Source organism: Mustela erminea, chromosome 8 (genome assembly GCF_009829155.1).
Source record: "Mustela erminea isolate mMusErm1 chromosome 8, mMusErm1.Pri, whole genome shotgun sequence".
Classification (NCBI taxonomy): Eukaryota; Metazoa; Chordata; class Mammalia; order Carnivora; family Mustelidae; genus Mustela; species Mustela erminea.
Genome location: NC_045621.1, coordinates 42161136 through 42180483, shown reverse-complemented (window position 1 = coordinate 42180483; position 19348 = coordinate 42161136). Strand labels below are relative to the sequence as shown.

At 51.3% G+C, this 19348-nt stretch overlaps 1 protein-coding gene across 1 annotated transcript in view; it reads right to left on the bottom strand.

The window, feature by feature from the left end:
- AGAP1 (ArfGAP with GTPase domain, ankyrin repeat and PH domain 1) overlaps positions 1–19348 on the bottom strand; it is a 514946-nt gene that overhangs the window by 330564 nt on the left and 165034 nt on the right. Inside the window, 2 exon segments of the mRNA XM_032355251.1 lie at positions 5823–5910; positions 12907–12965. Coding sequence (XP_032211142.1) covers positions 5823–5910; positions 12907–12965 — 147 coding nt within the window.

Below are 19348 nucleotides of genomic sequence, written 5' to 3'. Positions count from 1 at the left end.
CGAGAGGTCTTGGGAAAGCAACAGCTGTGTCAACAGCGTGCACCGTGCTATTTGGGGGCTCTGCATCACATGGCCAGAGGGAGCATTTGTGGGCTGCAGGGGGAACCTGGCGCTCTTCCGGGCAGAAGCCAGCAAGCCCTCCTCCGAGTGCTCACTGTCTCCTTTGGCCAGGTGTGAATCACGGCCTTGAACTTGAGTTATCTCAACAGAAGGTTCTTTTTTCTGGAAGGTACCCGGCTCACAGTACGCCCTCGGTTTCTTGTTGACCTAATTGTAACAACATGGGAAGATGTGTTCTGAGTTCCAAACGACCAACTCAAAAACACATTTTGTCCTGCCAGCTCTGTCAATGCCAAAATCATGACGACCTCCTCATTCTTACTTTACAGCCTTCTTTTCCTTGTTCAAAACAAAGCAGAACGTGCTCTTTCATGGTTTCTTTGTGGCTCTGGGGATAATTTCAGGATCCCTCCCCTATTCTGGGCAGTATCACCTGGCCCTCTACGTGGCTTACGTCCGAGAGGACAGAGTGAAGAGCAGGGGAAGGAAGCGAGAGGTCAGTGACGTTCCATGGCCAGAGACGGATTTGAAAGGATCAGAGAACGTGAAAAAGACCGGACTTGTGCCTGATCTATTAAACCAAACTACCAGCAGGCTGCTCGTAACCTCAAGGTTTACAGATAATCCTCATTAAAAAATTATCATGTACTCATAATCACTCAGTTACAAGTAACATGGCAAAATTGTGTTAAAACACTTAAAAGGCTGGATTTCAAAACTACTCAACTTTTATTAGAGTTTACAGATTTTTTTTCATCAGGACTTTAAACAGCACAAGAGGACGTGTTTAGAAGTAAGCCATAACATCTGTTGAGCAGTGGTAGCTGACAAAAAATTTTTTTAAGTTTATTTGATTTGGAAAGGGTTTCAGGGGCTGACAGCTCAAATGCACTTCATGTGTCCCAAAAAATATGGCTAAGTGTTTACCACATGGTTTGTTTCTAAGCAACTAAGCAAACATTCATTAAAAAAAATATTTCAGACCCATGTGCTCCTGAGAACCACCTCCCACCCCAAGACAGACGTATCTGCTGAGAAACAGCTGCTGGCGGTGCCGACGGCAAGACCAGGGCAGGGATAGCCAGCCTGCAGGGACCTCACTGCCAGCAGGCCCTTGCTCCTGCCAGGAGCCATGACCACAGAGCTCTCCACCCACATGGGACAGAGGCAGCCAGGAACGGGGCAGCCCGGCACCTTTCTCCCCATTTTGTTCCCACAGTTCCTTGGAAAATTAGCTAAGAGCAGTTAGTTTTATAAACACAGGAGAAAAGGTCGGTGGACATTCTTAAGCTCACCTCCGCGGACTGTAAAATCTTCCCCTCAATCCACGGGACAGTGGAGTCTCATCCTGGGGAGCCCCTGGGCCCTTGCCCTGCACTACCACCATGGCAGCTAGCCGGTGTGAGCTCCTCCAGGCTCTAGATTCTTCCACCCGAGCTCTCTGCACAGTTCAGCAAGGCCCACGGCACAAGAGAGAAGAGGAAGAACACAGGGATGTCACAGAGACAGGGTCTCGGGGCACTGACCCCATTCTACAGCTCGAAGTCTCTCGACAACACCACAGTCCACCACCTCCCAGTCCTCAAGGGGCACCACGGCTCAGGGCAGGTGTCCTTCATGTTCCCGCAGAGACTGGACATCCGTGTTTCCTTTCTTTTCTCTTTCTTGATTTTGAGGGGGACAGAGTGAAAACCCAAGAGGGGGTCTGAGGTTGGTGGGGCATGGTGGGAGGGTGCACCGTGAACGTGAAGTGTGGACGTGAGGTGGACACTCAGACAACATGGCCAAAATCGTTCACAATTCTAATGAGCGCCAATAACAAGGCACGGATCACGCTGCTTCTCCTTACAGACAGTGAGTGACAGCTGTGAAATCCCCATCAAAGGTGTGATGGTCACAGGCAAGCTCATCTCCTCTCTGCAGAGCTCCAGGACACCAGCAGTGAGCACCTCCAGCGACAGCAGGGCAGCTCACGGTCTGTCCCCACCCCCCCACCGCAGGGAGTGGACAACCATGCCAGGTGCAGCTTCTGCTTCAAAACCAGGTGTGCATCACACATGGAGCAGCGCTGGTGGGGGGATTCCCTCCCGTGACAGAGAAGCTTGAGTCCTCGCCCCTAACATCCGTGATGTGACCTCATCTGGAAACAGGGTCTTTGCAGAGGTGACAAAGATGAGGTCAGACGAGACCAGGGTGGGCCCTACATCCAGGGACCACCAGCCCCATGAGAAGAGTGCCATCGGACGCAGACAAGGCCATTGGAAGAACACCGCGTGAGAACAGACCAGTGGTCAGAGCCTCCAAGAGGAATGCACCTGGTCAACACCGTCCTGTCGGGCTTCAGGTCTCCAGCATGGCGACAGCATGCCGTCTGTGGTCACTTGCTATGACAGCCCTAGAACTGACACGCATGCACACACACACACACAACTGAATGGGTATTTGCACAGAAATTTCATTCCTCAGATGACTTGAACAGAATCACTGGCTCCCCTCTGAGTTACCCACTTTTGCATTGCTCATTTACTCATTAAAAAACACATATAATATTTAAATCCATCCCTCATTTAAACTGCACCTTTAAAATCACTGAAATCGTGTTTGTCAACCCTCTGCTACAGGAGTATCCGTGAGAACCTATCAGCCGTTTCAAACACAGCAGCTGTTCTCCTCGGAGACCCAGCTACAACCCATCTGATGAAAAGTACATTCGGCCAAAAGTCCGGGTCATCCCGCACCGGTTTCTGCAGAAGAGAGAACTCTCCTGCAAAGAGAAAGCTGTCCCCACCGAAAAAGGCCAGCAATGTGAAGGTCTCACGGTGGCGGGTCAGAGTGGCACTAAGGGACATTTGCATGCTAAGGAAATCAAGAAACAACCCTGAGAGGAGACAGGAGAGCTCCAGCGAGCCATGCACACTGGCCGATTTCACGGCCACCGGCAGCAGCAAGCTGGTGCCTGAAGTCACTGCCACGCGCGGCCGGGGGCAGCCAGCTGGTCACTCCGACAGCTGCAGGAGGGAAGAAGGATGAGTTAGAAGAAGTGAAGAGCCGCACAGCTTGCAGGACGTGCCCTCCCCCCAGGGTGGCACTGGAGACATCCATCCTCAGCTTGCTGCCCCCTAACCTGACCCTCTGTCTCGCAGGTACTCACAGGTGGGGCTGAGCTGTGATCAGCTTCTCGTGCCGCCCGCATGGGCACACAAACCTGGGCAGAGATTTGGTATACTCCAAATCCAGAACATTCTGGATGGAAGGCTTCTCAATGAAGTAAGCATATCTAATACGTCAATGTCATTCACATTCGACAACAACCAAGATCACTTTTTCCAGCTGCAGGGTCCCTGGCAGAGTTCCAGTTCCAGAAAGAACTCCAGCGTGGCCAGACAGTGAGAAAGCAAGGCTTCCGTCATTCACGCCCTTTCTGAAACAAACGGATTCTCCTGCTGCTATGAGACTCGCCCAGGCCAGGGGACAGGAAGTGGGAGTCAGTGCCCCGGCCTCCCCACGAGGCAAGGACGTGGCTACCTGCCTGGTTCCAGGAAGGCGGGAGTGGACAGCCCCTGGGAAGCAAAGATGGTAGGGGAGGGGGTATGGGGTTCCCAAACACACAGCGGCACCTGCCCAGTTCCTTCTGCAGCCAGAGGCCCCGATGCACGTCTACTCAGGCTCACCTGGGGGCTCTACCCTGACCTGAGTCATACATGAGAGGACAGGCAGGTGGCCTGTCCTTGAAAGTAGAGAGAAAGGATCATGGATGGTCTTTCCCCGATCCAAGACACATTGGGCACAAGCCCCACTGTGGGGAATGAGACTTTGCAGATGAGGAAAGGGATGTCCTTTGGTGTGCTCATGCAGGCTTCTACCCTATAAAATGGTGTATTTTTAAAACTGTATGCAGTGCCATGAAATTTCAATAGAGTAAAATGTGTTAAACAATCAAAGAAGGGGGGTTCATCAGAGACCACCGTTTGAGTCATTCCACTAAGTATAATTTTTATCTGAAGTATGAACATTCAAGAAAAATGCCTTCATGCTCATCAAAATATAAGGGTCCCTTGAAAAGAAACCACAGCCCCAAATGTGATGGAACAGACCAAAAACAGCACATGGGAAAACAGCAAAAGCCACATAACAACAACACAGCACTGCGTGGGGAAGAACCAGCATCCATGACTTGGGGGCGCCCACGCTGACTACACTGGACGCCGAACCGAGCACAGGAGGAGCCCAAGCACTGGCAGGGGCCCAGACCCTGTCACCAGCGACCCACGAGAATGTGTGCAGATTCACTCCACGAGGCAATCGTGGGAGGTCAGGTTAGCCTGTCCCTCAACAGCTGGCCTCATCAATAGTCCCTAATCCCAACAAAGATGCAGAAAGCCCAAGAAAAGAGCTCAGGCCCCCTCAGTGGAATCCAAAGGACTATGGCTAAAATCCACGCTCAGACACCGAGGAACAGACGCAACACCAGCACAGCCCAGGCACAGGTCCTAGGGAAGACGTCAGAAAGACCCAGGACCACCTCTCCCCCAACCCCTGTCCAGATGGTACTTTTCCTAGCATCTGTATACATTCTGCGTCCATCAGATACACGGGCTTCTCTTCAACTCCCAGCTAGAAGCCTGTGTGTCTGAACTCCCTACACCTTCATGTCCATGTGGATAACGAAAAAGCGGACCTTTCCCTGAGGTGACCACCACGAGGCATTGAGGACAGGGTTGCAAGACCCTGCAGAATGACGGCCGAGCCCCCAGAGAGCCCCAGAACGCCAGCCTTCCGTGCTCTTCGGAATGGTTACACGGTCTCCAGGACAAGAGTTAAATACTAGAACAGGTGTTACAGGGAACATGAGAAGCTACTCAGGACTGCTTCTAAGAACACATCTAAGGGACAAAACAGGGTGAAATGTGTAACTTAAACAAAAGGATAAAATGAAACAGAATCAATGGCACACAGAACGAGGAGGGAGGGAACACTACAGTGCGAAGTCGAGCCTGTCCTCTCTCTTCAAACAAGACAAGCGCTGCCATGAAGGAAACGTATAGTTACCTGCATCCATATCTGCAAAGAATGGAACAGCCAGTAAGAAAAAGAAGGAACCAGAAATTCAGTGTCTCAGAGTTGGATTGTAAAAGGTTACATGGAGAGAAAATATCATTCAGAAAGCCGCCTGTGAACTCTACATTGATTAAAGACACAGGGACTGCGTGGCTTCCTACTGCTACCATAATTTCACTTAAAGCAAAAAATAAAATATGAATATGTTAACTGAAGAAGCAAAACCCTAATGGCAAAAGAAATCTCTTACTCTCATGTAAAATGATTCTTACATGTTCATAATACAATATATGGGGGGATGTACTCAAACATGTGGTGGTCATGTGAGAGGCTCTGATCCAGGACCACGTAACAGTACATACAAGTTACGGAAAAAAACTCAATACCCAGATCAGAGGAATGTCCGAGCAGTATTTAAAGGGGGCGACACCGGACTGACATTTGAAACGCCAGGACTATTACATAAGAAATAAATTCAACAGCATTTCAAGACTCTACTCTACCACTCTAAATGCCAAAGTAAGTATAATCGGTTAGCTAAAAACACTATGGAAGAAACAACATACCTAAGGATCTTTACTGCTTGGCATTTTACTCTTTTTCGACATGTGATGATGCATCATCATCATGATTCAGAGTATGCTACGGGAAAATCTAATAAACTAAACACTCTGGAGCTTGAGACAGCCTGGCAGACAGCATACCTTCGGGAGACTCCTCCTGGACGTACGTGCCGGTCAGATACCGGTGCACCAGGGCCGACTTGCCGCTGGCCAAATTACCCACGATGCCCTGAAACACAGAATCGGACGGCCGTTCATTATCATTCTGTCACTCTACTCGTCAATCTGCAAACAGAGAGAGGTGAGCACGTATAGTAAGTCAAAGCCTGATCACACCCAAGCATCTGCAGGAAGTACCAAACCTGGCTCGTCAAACTCTCCTGAAGTCAAAGGGCTTCCTGAGCCCAGCTGCCCGTCTCCTGTCCTCACCAGTCTCGCAGGCTCTGAGCATGTCAGCGCCGTCTGAGCACACGCTGGTTGTGGTCGTGCTGGCACCGTGGGCAGCGGCACCACCAGCAGTGTGCACAGTGTCAGCCCATCAAGACTGACCGCACACCCTCACCATCCTGAGCGAGGTCCACGGGGGTTCCATGGGGCCTGGCGCAGTCTGGACTCATATAGGAATGAGAAGGGTGTTCTGGTATGTTCCACCAAGTACGGCATTGGTCCCAGAGCCCAGAGAGAGATCAACTAAAAAGAGCCACATGGAGGATGAACCATGGGGGCTGCAGGGGCTGAAAGCGGGGCTGAGAGCAGGGCGCGGAGGACAGGGAGAAGCCTGCTTCTCTGGAGCATGGGTCCGGACGGCGGGACCAGGACACAGGGCAGAGAGGGGCCCGCAGTGAAGGCGGCAAAGGTGTCTGGACTGGGTTAAAATGCCCATCCAGAGTGAGGAGAACCAAGGCTCCAGCCAGAACCAGCTGCGTCTTACTCCCAGTGGGCAGTGTCCCCTGTGCAGCGCCTTCTTCAGGAAAAGCTCTCTTACCACAGCCCTGACACATGGACCTGAAGGCGGCTGGACCCTCCCAGCGGGGGACCCTTGAAAACCTTCCTTCGCCTGTGCCAGGGACCTCACTTCCTCCACTTCCTCTGCAAGCCGCCCAGGGAGAACCTCCTTCTGTATATTTACCTTTCCCTTCCCCACCAGAATTTTCCTCTCTGCATTCAAGATGCCCAAATCAATTCTGTAAGAAAAACAAAACAAGAGCCCTGCCTCTGGACGCAAGTCCCCTCCTATGAAAGCCAGGTCCCCTTCCCAGCAGAGCCAGGCTCTCAGCCATGCTCGTGCCCTCCCAGGCCTGTCCTCGACCCCTAAGATCTCAAGTGCTGAGCCAAGGGCAGCAAGGACGCTGCCCCTGAGGTCAGCAAGGACTACGTTTCTCGGAGCACTGGCCTTTCTCTTGCTCCTGACCCAGCCCACCACCAGAAGCTGGAGGCGAGCTATGCTTTCTTCAAACTCTCTGCTCCGGGCTTCCTCCCTGAACTTCCTCTTGGCCTACACAGGATCCTTGCAGATCTCCTAGCTTCTTCTAGATGCTTGACCCCCAGTGTGCCTGGCCACATCCCTCCTACCCCCAGTAAGCTACTGATCCCAAATCTCATTCTCCAGCCGCCACCAGGAGAACCACCAAGTTCTCCGCATGCACCCCACACCATCTCTGCTGGTACTCCGACCCCACCATGCCCAGACTTCATCACTTCCCCCAGTTTGTTCATCCATCTCTGTGGCCACACCCCACCCTGCCTCTCAAACCAGAAACATGGAAGTCATCCCAGATTCTCACCCTGTCCGGCCATGGAGCCCCTGTACTTGGGAGTACTTTCCTCGTACTCCCTGGGAGTACTCCTGGGGCAGGTCTGCTGTCCACTGGATCACAAGGGCAGATGTTAGCTGGCCTCTCTGCCTACAGGCTCCCCTCCTCACCCCTGGAGTACCAGAGAGACTCCTGGAAACTGCCTTGTCCTGAGAGGCCTTGCTGTCTCCAGACACCTGGACTTTCTCGCATCCATCACTTCCTGAAATGCTGCTCCTGCTCACGGGTCAGCAAGCAGTTCAGATGTCACCTCCTCTGAGAAGCCTTCCTAACGCACAGCCTCAACTGGGCACCTCTCCTCAAACCCCGTTTCGTGCCCTCCTCATGACGCTGTCCCTTGACCTTTATCTTACCAGTATCGCTGTATGGGTCTGACCAGTGATGCTGACGAGTCTCAATGGGCAGGCTCGGGGTCACCTTGTCTCTGGATCCCAGTGTCACCCCAGCAAGGACAGCCTCCCACCAGCCCTGGCCGCACTAACGAGCCAACACATGAACAACCAAGCACAAGTACAAACAGAGGCTTTGCTGCGGAGGCACAAAGCCAGGCAACATGGACAGATCCTAAATAAAGCCGTCTCCCTTCCCGGGGGGACTCATGTCTTCCTTTTACCTGCGGCCTCTATAATCTGAGTTTCTACCTATTAATTATTCTTTTGCTCCAGGGCACCTGCTGTTTGTCAGCTTCATGCTGAGAAAATCCAAACCAGTATGCCACAGAATTAAATTTTTAATTAAGATTAGAGCTTCTCTTTCCTGAGGAGGAAAATGCTCAGACTCCAGCACTGCTTGGCCTGTGTGTCTGCATGGGCAGCGTCCATTCCACACACACCAATGCTCTGTGGAAAAGAGGGCCTTCAGGAGGAGAGAATCCGTCAGTCCTGAGGGTAGCGGGGGAAGGCCTGAGCTCCGGTCTGCACGGCCGCCTCAGAGACCGTCTTATATTCAGCCCCACAGGCCTTATGCTAATCTCAAAGACTGGCAGAAACTACCAGCCAGCTGGAAGGAGGAATAAAATAAGGCACGGAAATGCTCTTCAGGCTGTAAAGCTCCACTGGGACCCGTGAGAGCTACTGGGAATAAAAAGGAGAGAATGGAACCAGCCTGTCCATCGTCTACCAGCTTCGTGGGAGGCTGACGTGGGAGCAGAGTTGGGAAAATCACACATGGGCCCGCCAACGTTCGGTGGCCAGAGGCAGTCACGGGCCCCGGATTGCAGACCGTGTCCTCGGGGTGAGGCCAAGAAGCATCAGAGCCCCTGCTCGCATCCTCACGCCCCTCCTCGGGGTGAGGCCAAGAAGCATCAGAGCCCCCGCTCGCATCCTCACGCCCCACGGGGAAGGAGCGCTCTCTCTTTTCGGGCTGCTTTCCCCGTCGTTCTCACCTCACCACTTACCTGCTACGCGTGCAGTCTGCTGAAAAGGAAGCCAAGGCTGTCTGTAAAAATCCCAGTGAACTCAGTGAAAACCCACACGGGGGCTGTGACCCGAGGCTCCCCCTACAGGCAGGACGTGGAGGGTGGCTCTTCTCGCCCAGACACCAGCAGCACCAAGCACCCGCCGCCCAAGAGTGGTGTCCTGGTCCAAGAGCCACTGGTCACCGATGATCTCATCACGGCATGCCTTCAGAAAACATAAGGCATGGTCCCACCACTCTTGAAAGAACGCGAACACTGAGATTTCTCCTCTGACAGATTCCAGAAGATTTATCGCAAACATAAAGAGTCCACTTGAGGCTTGGGATTATGTCATGCACCCACCGCGTTTGCGACAGAGTCAGGGATTCCGAAGGCGCTGAACTAAGGGGCCACCTGTCTCGGGGGTGGGGTGTCAAACAATGGCAGCTCACAGGCTGTCTCGGAACAAAGGAGCACTTTTGCAGAAGCTGAGAAGTCCTCAGCGCCGAAGGGGGACCTGCTGGGCAGCCAGGGAGGAAGAGCCGCCCGCCCTTCCGCAGTCGGGGAGTCCATCCATCCACACTCAGGTCAGGGCCACGACACACAGCTTCCTCCGCGGAAAGCGTGCCGAACCACATTTCTGCATCAATGGGACGTGGCCAACCCTTCGGCACGTGTGCAAACCTCAAGACCGTTACATTTGGGAACACAAATCCAAGCCACCTCTTCATGGACTCACCTCCCACCCCTCTGAGCATTCCTCCAAAAAATGACACGCTTCTGAAATACCCGCAGAAGACCAATGTTCAGTAGTGAGCATCTTCAGTCATGGCTGGTCTGCACATGTGGCTGGTGGAGGAACCCCTGACAAACTACCAAGCTTGGGTCCAAATCACAGGGTTGGATACTCAACCGTCACAGACTGGAACACCGTCAGAAGGGGAGCCCCTGGTCTCCTGGGGCTCATTCAAATTCAGTTCATTAAACTTAAATGAAAGTTTCATACTCAGCTCCTCGGCCGCACTGGCCACCCTTCAAGCACTCGGCGGCTGCGTGGGGCCAGCAGCTGGCGGCCTGGGCGGCGAGACAGAGGAGGTTCCCCGGGAGCAGGAAGCTCCGCCAGCAGTGCTGACGCAGGAACGCCAGGCACAGGTTCAAGTCCCAGCTCCGCCGCTCGCTGACTGTGGCTTGCGGGGGAGTTCCCAGGACGCTGAGGATACTTCCTCCCCCTGAAACGGGGGTAACAGCAGGACGTGGTTCACAGGCAGTGGAAGTGAGGTGCTCCTGTGACACAATCACAACCCGCCATGCACAGTGGCCGTGGTTCGCGGCCTCACCACAACGCTGCGCCCACTGTTGTGCTCTGACTGCAGGACAGAAAGATGCCTCAGCGGTTTGAGTTTGAGGCCGTACCTGCAACCAGTAAATCTTCCCGCAAAGCTCCTAGTAACAGTGTTGCCAACTCTGTAGCATTCATTCAACAGGCGTTTCCTTTTTTTTTTTAATTATGACACCATACAGTACGGAATTAGTTTTTGATGTAGTGTTCCGTGATTCATTGTCTGCATATAACACCCAGTGCTCCATGAAATCGTGCTCTCCGTAATACCCATCACCAGACTCACCCATCCCCCTCCCCTCTGAAACCCTCAGTGTGTTTCCCGGAGTTCAGAGTCTCTCATGCGTCGTCTCCCCCTCCAATTTCTCCCTCTTCCTTTTTCCCTTCCTTCTCCCAATGTCCTTCATGCTATTTCTTAGGCTGCACAAGTAAGTGAAACCATAGGATAATTGACTTTCTCTGCTTGACTTATTTCACTCAGCATAATCTCCTCCAAGCCATCCATGTTGATGCAAAAGCTGGGTATTCATTCTTTCTGATGGCTGAGTAATATTTCATTGTGTGTATGGACCACATCTTCATTATCCCTTCTCAACAGGCGTTTCCTGAAGGTGCCCACCTGACAGAATCATTCCTATGCCAGGACAGCACAAAACACGAAGGAAAGAAGTGGCTGTCTCGAGGCCAGTCGTGCAGATGCTGGCTTCGGGCAGGGCCACAAGACCGGAAGACCCCTATCTCCCATGAGGAACAGAGCCTCCTGCAATGCTGCAGGGAAAGGTCAGGGTTCTGGCAGGGAAAGGTCAGGGTTCTGGCAGGAAGGGCGAGGAGAATCGGGAAGGAGACCCCGACAAGACACGCGTGAGGGCAGCGGGATGGGCACGTCGGACAGGAGGGCCTGATGACCACACCTGCAGATCCCAGAGTCCCTTCCCACGTCATCCTTTATTTCTTAGGTTTAAAAACGTGTTTTTTCTAGTGACCAAAGTCACATACATTCTCTTCAAAGCTGGACGTTCCTTGTGGCTCCATCTCCTCTTCTCAGAGGTGAGAAACCTGAAGTCTGGCCCCTACCCCGGGTCACCCACAAAACACCACGGAGGCTGCAGCTGGGGGTAGGGACGGGGAGGGCTACTGGCAGATGTGCCAGAGAGGCTAACAGCAACACAAACCTCGGGAGAAGGGGCTCATGCAGGGGAAAGGCTGTGTACGCACAGAGATAGGCAGGGGGCTGGGGAGAACCGAGCAGGCCTGTGTGCAAGTCACTGGCGGAAGGAAACAAGGGCGGCCTGTCTGCCCGCGTCCTACGGTCCTACGCGCCACTGGAGCAGCCCAACACACACACACGCCACACACAAGTATACATACAAATATGCACACACATGCACACGATGTACACACATGTATACACACAATCACACACGCCACAAATATGTACATGCACATGCACACACGTATACAAACAATGCACACACGCCACACACAAGTGTGCACACACATATACAGATGCCACACATAGATGCGCACATGTAAACACACGTGTACACACATATGTATGCACACCACACACAACTATACAGACCACAGAAATACACACATATACACACATAAATATATATACATATGCACCACACACACACACCATATACAAGCACACCTACACAGACATAAATATACACACCACAAATATACACACACGTATGTGCATTATACATGTATATATCTAAGCATACACACACCATAAATACATACCTACTTATGCATATAAATGCACACATGTGTAGGCACACATATGCACACACCATAAATATGCATATACACATACACACGTATACATGTAAACACATACATCAAATATACACATTTTGCATATAAATATATACACACACATATGCATAGTACACGTATACATATAAGCACATACATCACACACAGATGCACGCATAAATACATACACACATGTAAATGTGTGTGCATATATATGCATGTAAATACACACATACACATTTCTCCCAAGTGTCACTGACATCATGACAAAGAACACGCTTACTTAAAAGTCATACTGGTCCCTTCCTTCCACCCTAAGCCAGGAGACATGCAGTGGAGATGTGCTCAGGGGTGTGGTTGCAATAGACCCAAGTCATTTTTTTATGTAAGGCAATTTGATGCTTTAAATAATCTCACTGGAAGAGTATTTAAACTTTTTAATAAAAACGAAATCTTTTATGTTATTATTATGTACCATGCTAAGTGACCAGTCACATTTTTTAAATGATGAATTCCAAGGCTTGACAGCTCATCACAGAAACCTTCCATGGCATCCCGGCAAAGGATAAAGGCAGACACATCTGTGCGTGTATCTGTGACTCTGTCTCTCTCTCACACAAGCGCACAGACACAAGAGAGAAAATGGCGGACGGACCCTGCCTGGCATGAACAGGGCCATGCTGATGGGCTGGCTGGCGTGGCCATCCTGGGCATACTCGGGGCTCCGGTCCCAAACTGTCAGCTACACCTGGTCCTTCCCAGGCATACACCCACGTCAAGGCCCCAGGGACAGCCAGGCCCTCTTGAATGCAGGCCTGGGCATGCGCGCAGGCCGCCTCCCACCCCTTACAGAGGCCCACCTCCTGCATGGCAGGAACCACAACCACAGAGGCCAGAAGAACCACTCACCACTTTGAGCTCCGGCACAGATCGACTTAACGTCCATTCCTGGCTATTCACAAAGGCATCTGTAAAACAGGACGTAAAGCAAAGTCAGACACCACAACTCACTTCAGTGCAGTCAGAATGCCCCAGAGTGCCACTTCCCAGACCAGGAAAACACCAAGGATGGTGGAGACCACCCCATCCTCATGTTCCTCCTACCCCATTCCTATCCCAAGTCTGGGTCTGTCTCCTAAACTAGGACGTACGCTCCGTCCAGCAACACCAAGGGGCCTCGGGAACTCCACGTCCCTACCTCAGACATCCCCGCCTGAGCCCCACCAGCCCGCGTTGTCCAGGGGGTGAGCTAGGAGCCTCGTGATCCTGCACATTAGCAGGCAGGACGATCAAGGAGGGCCCTGGCTTCCCGGGAACTGACCCCGTAGCTGTCAGTCAACTTCTGGTTTCTCAGTTTGCTGCTAAGAGAGTCTTATCTGAAATTCCACCAACAAAGTCACAGAGGGAATGAGTTTTGAAAATCCCAACGTTCCCCATACAACAGCCACTTATGGTTCAGGAGACTTAGTGGAGCTCTGATGCTCACACACACATGGTACACTGAAGATGCGGTCAGGACTGGAAGACCTGCCAGAAAGATGGGGGAGGGGGCGCCCAGCCACCTTGAGGTGCTCTGCAGAGCCCAGCCCCATCCCAGCCAGCAGGCTCGTGGTACCCGCCCTTCCCGGACGGCCGTCTCTGCCGCTCATCTCATATGTGTGGGTCAGGTGGACCCACCCAATTCAGATGACCCCACGACCCAACACCCCACACCTCCCACTCACCCCTTCTCATCAGGGAGACCCCACAACACCGCCAGTACTAGGCACTTAGGAACAGATGGAGCCGAGCTCACAAAGACATGGTCACCTGCTCCCACCACAACGAGCCCAGGGCCAACACTTCTCATTCCAAATGGGATTCCCTTTCTATCTCTTTCCCACAAATTCAGAAATTTCATCACTCCGCGTTATGTCCAAGAAGAAGTGAAGTGATTCACAGAAGTCAAGGAATGCCCATCATTTACAAAGAAATACATGATGTTCTAGATCACAGGGGCAGGAATGGAAGCAAAGGGCATGACCGTGCAGTTCCACTGGGGCCATCCCGTGGAAGGACGAATAACATATCTGAAGGAAGCAAGGCGAGCACGATCCACGGGGACGCAGAAATGAGCTCCTGGGCCCTGTAGAGGGGCATGGGAGGTGCCCAGCACAGAGGACTCACTGCTCAGGACGGGTCAGGGGTTTGGGAGAAGACAGAAGGCTGTTAGCAGCAGGGGCAGAGGCACAGCTGAGAGACTGGTGCTGAATGTCAAAGAGTCTGTGCTCTGGGGCGCCGAGGGGCTGGCTGGCGGGTGGAGCTGGTGAGCAGAGGGGCGTCAGCAGGAACGCAGGAAGAAAGACCTTCATGAAAGTAAAGATCAGGAGCAGCTTTTGCCTCCCACTGAAGCCAGCAGGCTGGGGGCTGTCGGGCGCACCCGCTCTTCAGTGAGCCCAGCAGCCCCTGCTTTGCCACAGATAAGATGTCACCTGTAAACAGTAAACAGGGACGCTGTGAGCAGGGAGCCTGAGCCCCGGTAGGAACGGGGCAATGGTAACAAACATCCTTCCTAGTGAACGGCACTGCGAATTAAGTCACCAAAACACTTATTTTCTGTCACCAATGGCTCTCTTGGAGAAAAAATGGGAACGTGGCCTTATATGATCTGCAGGGTGACCCAAGTGACCCAGGGAAGTCAGACAATGCGTGGCTTCCACCACGAATTTTGGGTTTTGGCTTACCTGTATTTTTTTTAAAGATTTTACTTACTCATTTGTCAGACAGAGAGAGCATGCGAGCACAAGCAGGGGGAGCAGCAGGCAGAGGCAGAGTAAGAAGCAGGCTTCCCGCTGAGCAGGGAGCCCAATACGGGACTCCATCCCAAGACCACGGGATCATGACCTGAGCCAAAGCCAGACGCTTAACCCACAGAGCCCCCCAGGCGTCCCAAAACTGTATTTTTTCCCAATCAACTGTCATCAGTTTTAACAGTCTCTTTAGGCAATAAAATAAAAGAAAGGGGGTCTGTGGCCAGACTGTTTTCCCAAGATGGGGGAGGTGGCTTGAGACTTGTGCATACAGATACTACTACTGAGGTTCATTCCCATCTGGGTCTCCCGCACTCCTGCTGAATATAGAGGTCACTGAATGGTCAGCATGTCCATGGACAGTAGCTTCGGGGCTGGAGAATGGAAAATGCTGGTCCTGGCACTGCCTGGGTGCCTGCGATCCGCCTGGTGCCCTCATGGGGTGCAGTGCCTGTGGCACTGTGGTCAGCCCTCCTCGGCACCCCTAAACTCCTGCTCATCCTTCTGAGGGCGAGTAGGACTCTGGACTTTCCAGCTCTGAGCCCACACTGCTGGTGTGGTGGAACCTGGGGATCACACAGACACTGAGGTGAAAGTCCCCTGCCTCCCCCTCCTCCTGGGAGGTCCCCCCTCCTTTAAGGAAAGCGCACAGAGGCCAGCGGTGTCCTAGGACCTGCGTCCATCTAGCTCCTCCTCCTGGGTACTGGGCTGGCCCGCCAGGTCTGCAGGCTGAGTCCAACTCTAGCTCAGACAACCTCGAAATGTAAACAAGAGGCTCCATCCACATGGCAGAGAAGGGAACCCTCATTTGTAGCTGCCCCGCTCTCCTGGTCCCAACAGCAGCCTGCCTCGATGGCCTGACTGCAGCCCCGGATTATAGCACAACAGCACACACCCCACTGGGGCTGAAACACACAGACAGACGGACCCTCTCCAGGGGATGCACAAAGACCCTCAGTGGGTCTCAGGGGAGCATCCTCAGCAGTTGCCCAAAGTCCTTCCTTGTTCTTTTAGAAGAGACACAGCTACAGAAAACTCAATCTCAGAGAAAAGTTCCTCTTCCCAGAGTACAAGCTGCTTTTCTAAGAAAAGCACTAGAGAAAAGCAAAGGGACAGGGAGGCTGTTTTTCCAGAACCCTCCCTTCCAGGGCCACCTCCGGCCACACACTGAGACAAGACTCTGGACCCCAAGGAATGCAAACACCCACTAATGCTGACAGGTAGGAGGACAGACCTAAGGTCGGGGCCTGGGAGCACAGGAAGAAACAAGAAGAAAACAAAAGCGAGGCTATCCAATTTAATTTTATTTTTACTCTAAGAGAAGAATGGTATTGTTTCCCTTGCCTGTGTGTTCTTGAAATTCGTTGTGACTCCTAATTCCCTTTATTCTCCACTTGCTACTAACACTAATTGAGGAACTTGGCTCTAGGTTTGCCCTCAAAAATATTCATGTGTGAACCACAAGGGTACCCAGGAAATTTAAGGCCCTCATTACACGACACACAAAAAACACGCTGGAGCCTGTAAGCCAGAAATGTTCCTCTTTGGCAACCCCCCACCCCCGCCACGTGCCAAAGAGCAGAAGTGGAGGCATGACGGGACACGGACGGGTCGATGGGGGTGCACCGATCATCTGCCTCCCAGCGGTGGGAACACACACGAAGACAGGCCCAGCAAACACACGGACGTCAGACAACCTGTTTCTGCCTTCGTGCCCTTGTATTCTCTATCATTCCAGCACGACTCGTCCACGCTCTTGATGTATTAAAGGCAGAAATTCAAGTCTTGAAGCTGGCAGAATTTTGCAAACTAGCTGAAAATTACACCTTGTCCTTCAGCATTAACCTCCGAGTTAATTTAAATGCAGGGTATGAGCATTAACCTCTTGGTCCCAGCAACAACCAGGAACGCCAGGGGTAAGATCGACCAATGAAAGGACCTCTTCATTATGTCCCCTTTCTGCCCGGCCTGCACCAACCACGTATACTTTGACATCAGAAAAGCATCAAGGGGTACCTGGGTGGCTCAGTGGGTTAAAGCCTCTGCCTTCGGCTCAGGTCGTGATCCCAGGACCCTGGATGGAGCCCCACATCGGGCTCTCTGCTCAGCAGGGAGCCTGCTTCCCCCTCTCTCTGCCTGCCTCTCTGCCTACTTGTGATCTCTGTCTGCCAAATAAATAAATAAATAAATCTTAAAAAAGAAAGAAAAGAAAGAAAGAAAGAAAAGCATTAAAAAAAAAAAAAGAAAAGAAAAGCATTGAGCTGGAGAGTGACTTCCTTCCTCCTGAAAATAAGCACTCTCTAAGAATAAACACTCAAATCCACTGACATAACGGTAAATCTCAGTTAAAATAATTGAGGATAATCTTATTAGCATATCCGGTCAGGGAAGCTAAAAAGTTAGAAAGGGATGTATTTTGTCTTCTCCTGGTCCTCTTACACCCTCACCCCAAACACCTATGGGAAGGACTTTCCCAGGAGCACAGAAATTATGAGTACAAACACATGTCTTCTTTACAAAATGCAATTAAATTTCTTTGCTATCCAGGCAAACAGTGCAATTTTTCCATCACAACTAATTTGGTTTGGAGACAAATAATTTCAGTAATTTAAAAAAAAAAAAAAAAGAACGAGAGAAAGAAAAGAAAGAAAATTGCTCAGAGTACATGTGACTTCAGCATCGTCTGTTTAATGAGCAGAAATAAGTCCATACATACATACCGAATGGAGCACACAGAGAAAACAGAGGAGAGAGCTGCACTCGTGTTTTGTGACTGAGCACGTGACCCTGAAGATGGTCTCCAGAGCATGCACAACCCCTGTGCTTGGTAAACACTACAGCAGTTGGTGGCTGGGTTTTCCCTGCTCCTGGGAGCACCAAGCAAATGTCACATCTACACCAGCAGATTCTAAATCCCTCCCTCTTTCCTTTCTGTGCTCCTCCAAGTTTACTCCCCACCACACTTTGTCTCAGACCCCTCAGCCCAGACTAATCCTAGAAATTCAGGATCTTGACAAGAAATACAAGTTGGTGAGGATGTGGAGAAAGGGGAACCGTTCAGGCACTGTTGCTGGGAAAATGCACTGATGCAGCTACTGTGGAAAATAGTACGAAGGTTCCTCGAAAAATCAAAAATCAAAATACTGTATGACCCAGTAATTCCACTACAGGTTATTTCCCTAAAGAAAATGAAAACACTAATTCAAAATGACACATGCACCCCTATGGTTACTGTGGCATTATTTACAATACCCAAGACAGGGACACAACCCAAGTCGTGAGGAACTCAGTGCCAGAGCCTCAGAGTCCTAGCTGGTGGTGTCCTCAACCTTGGGTGACTTTGTGAGTCTGACCCTCAGTGTCCTCACCGGTAAAATGGAAGTATTTCCCTCCCACGGATTCCACGAGGACCTGCAGCCGTGACGGAGTCTGTGCCTGGCGACAGGCCGGACTACCTGCAGCGGGACCCCCCGCAGCTGCCTTTGGAGGTGTGATGAAGAACATTCGGGTGTCCCCTTTCTGGGGTAGACAGAGGCTACCTGCCCTGGGCCCACAAGGGACAGTGAGCCATAGGGGAGCCCGAAGTGACATGTGGCTAAAAAGGACTGGGCAAGCAACCACACCCCATTTCTCCTAGGGCAAAGAAACCCGTAAGGCTCAAGTGAGTAAAACCAGCTAAAAGTATCGTCAGTTGGTTTCAATCTCAGTTTATATTATGTTCAACCAGGTGTAACTGATGTTTTGTAGGTCAAAGGTGGCTGAAAGATGACAGTTTCCTATGGTTCAACCTATAGCACATGAGAATGCAAAGGCAAAAATCATATCCACATGGAGTGATTACTGATATAGAGCAGGAATGCTGCAGAATTCTAAAATCCTGAAAATACCCCTAATCAAAGGAACAAAGCAAGAGAACTAATAAGCTTAAACCAAGAAGAGCTCTTCCAGGGGACTAGAAAGGCAACAAAGCCCCACCTCCCGGATCCCCACCTCCCCAGATTCTGGCTACCCAAGGACCAGGGAGGCCAGCCCAGCTTCCACAGAGGCTCCAGTTCCTCTCCTGGCCCCGAGCCTTTCCTCGGGGAGCAGAGCCTGCAACCAGAGGCTCACCAGCGATCTCATTAGACAGCCGCATCTCACTCCCTCATCTCTCACAACATTAAACCCCCATCCTTTGGCTGGTGGGCTCAATCCCCAGCAGAGCCATGGACTCTGATTTCTTCTTCCTAATTGCCAACCAGAAGCACAGCATGCGGCCACAATTAGAACGACTTTACAGTCTCGCCTCCCCTCTGCGATCCCATTTGGCTCCAGTGACCACAAATAGAGGTTCTAAGCAAAACTCGTGAAATTATATACAAGGGTTTAAAAAAAGGAACCTGAAATTGCAGGTGAAAAATTTAAAACAATGTATTATCTCATGGACTGAGATGCTAATTTAAAAACCTTAAATTTCACAAGGATTTTATTAAAAAAACAAAACAACTATTCTTTTTAGCAAGAGAAAAGCGAAGGAGCATGCACACATAATCCCAAAATATAAACGGAAGCAATGGGGAAAA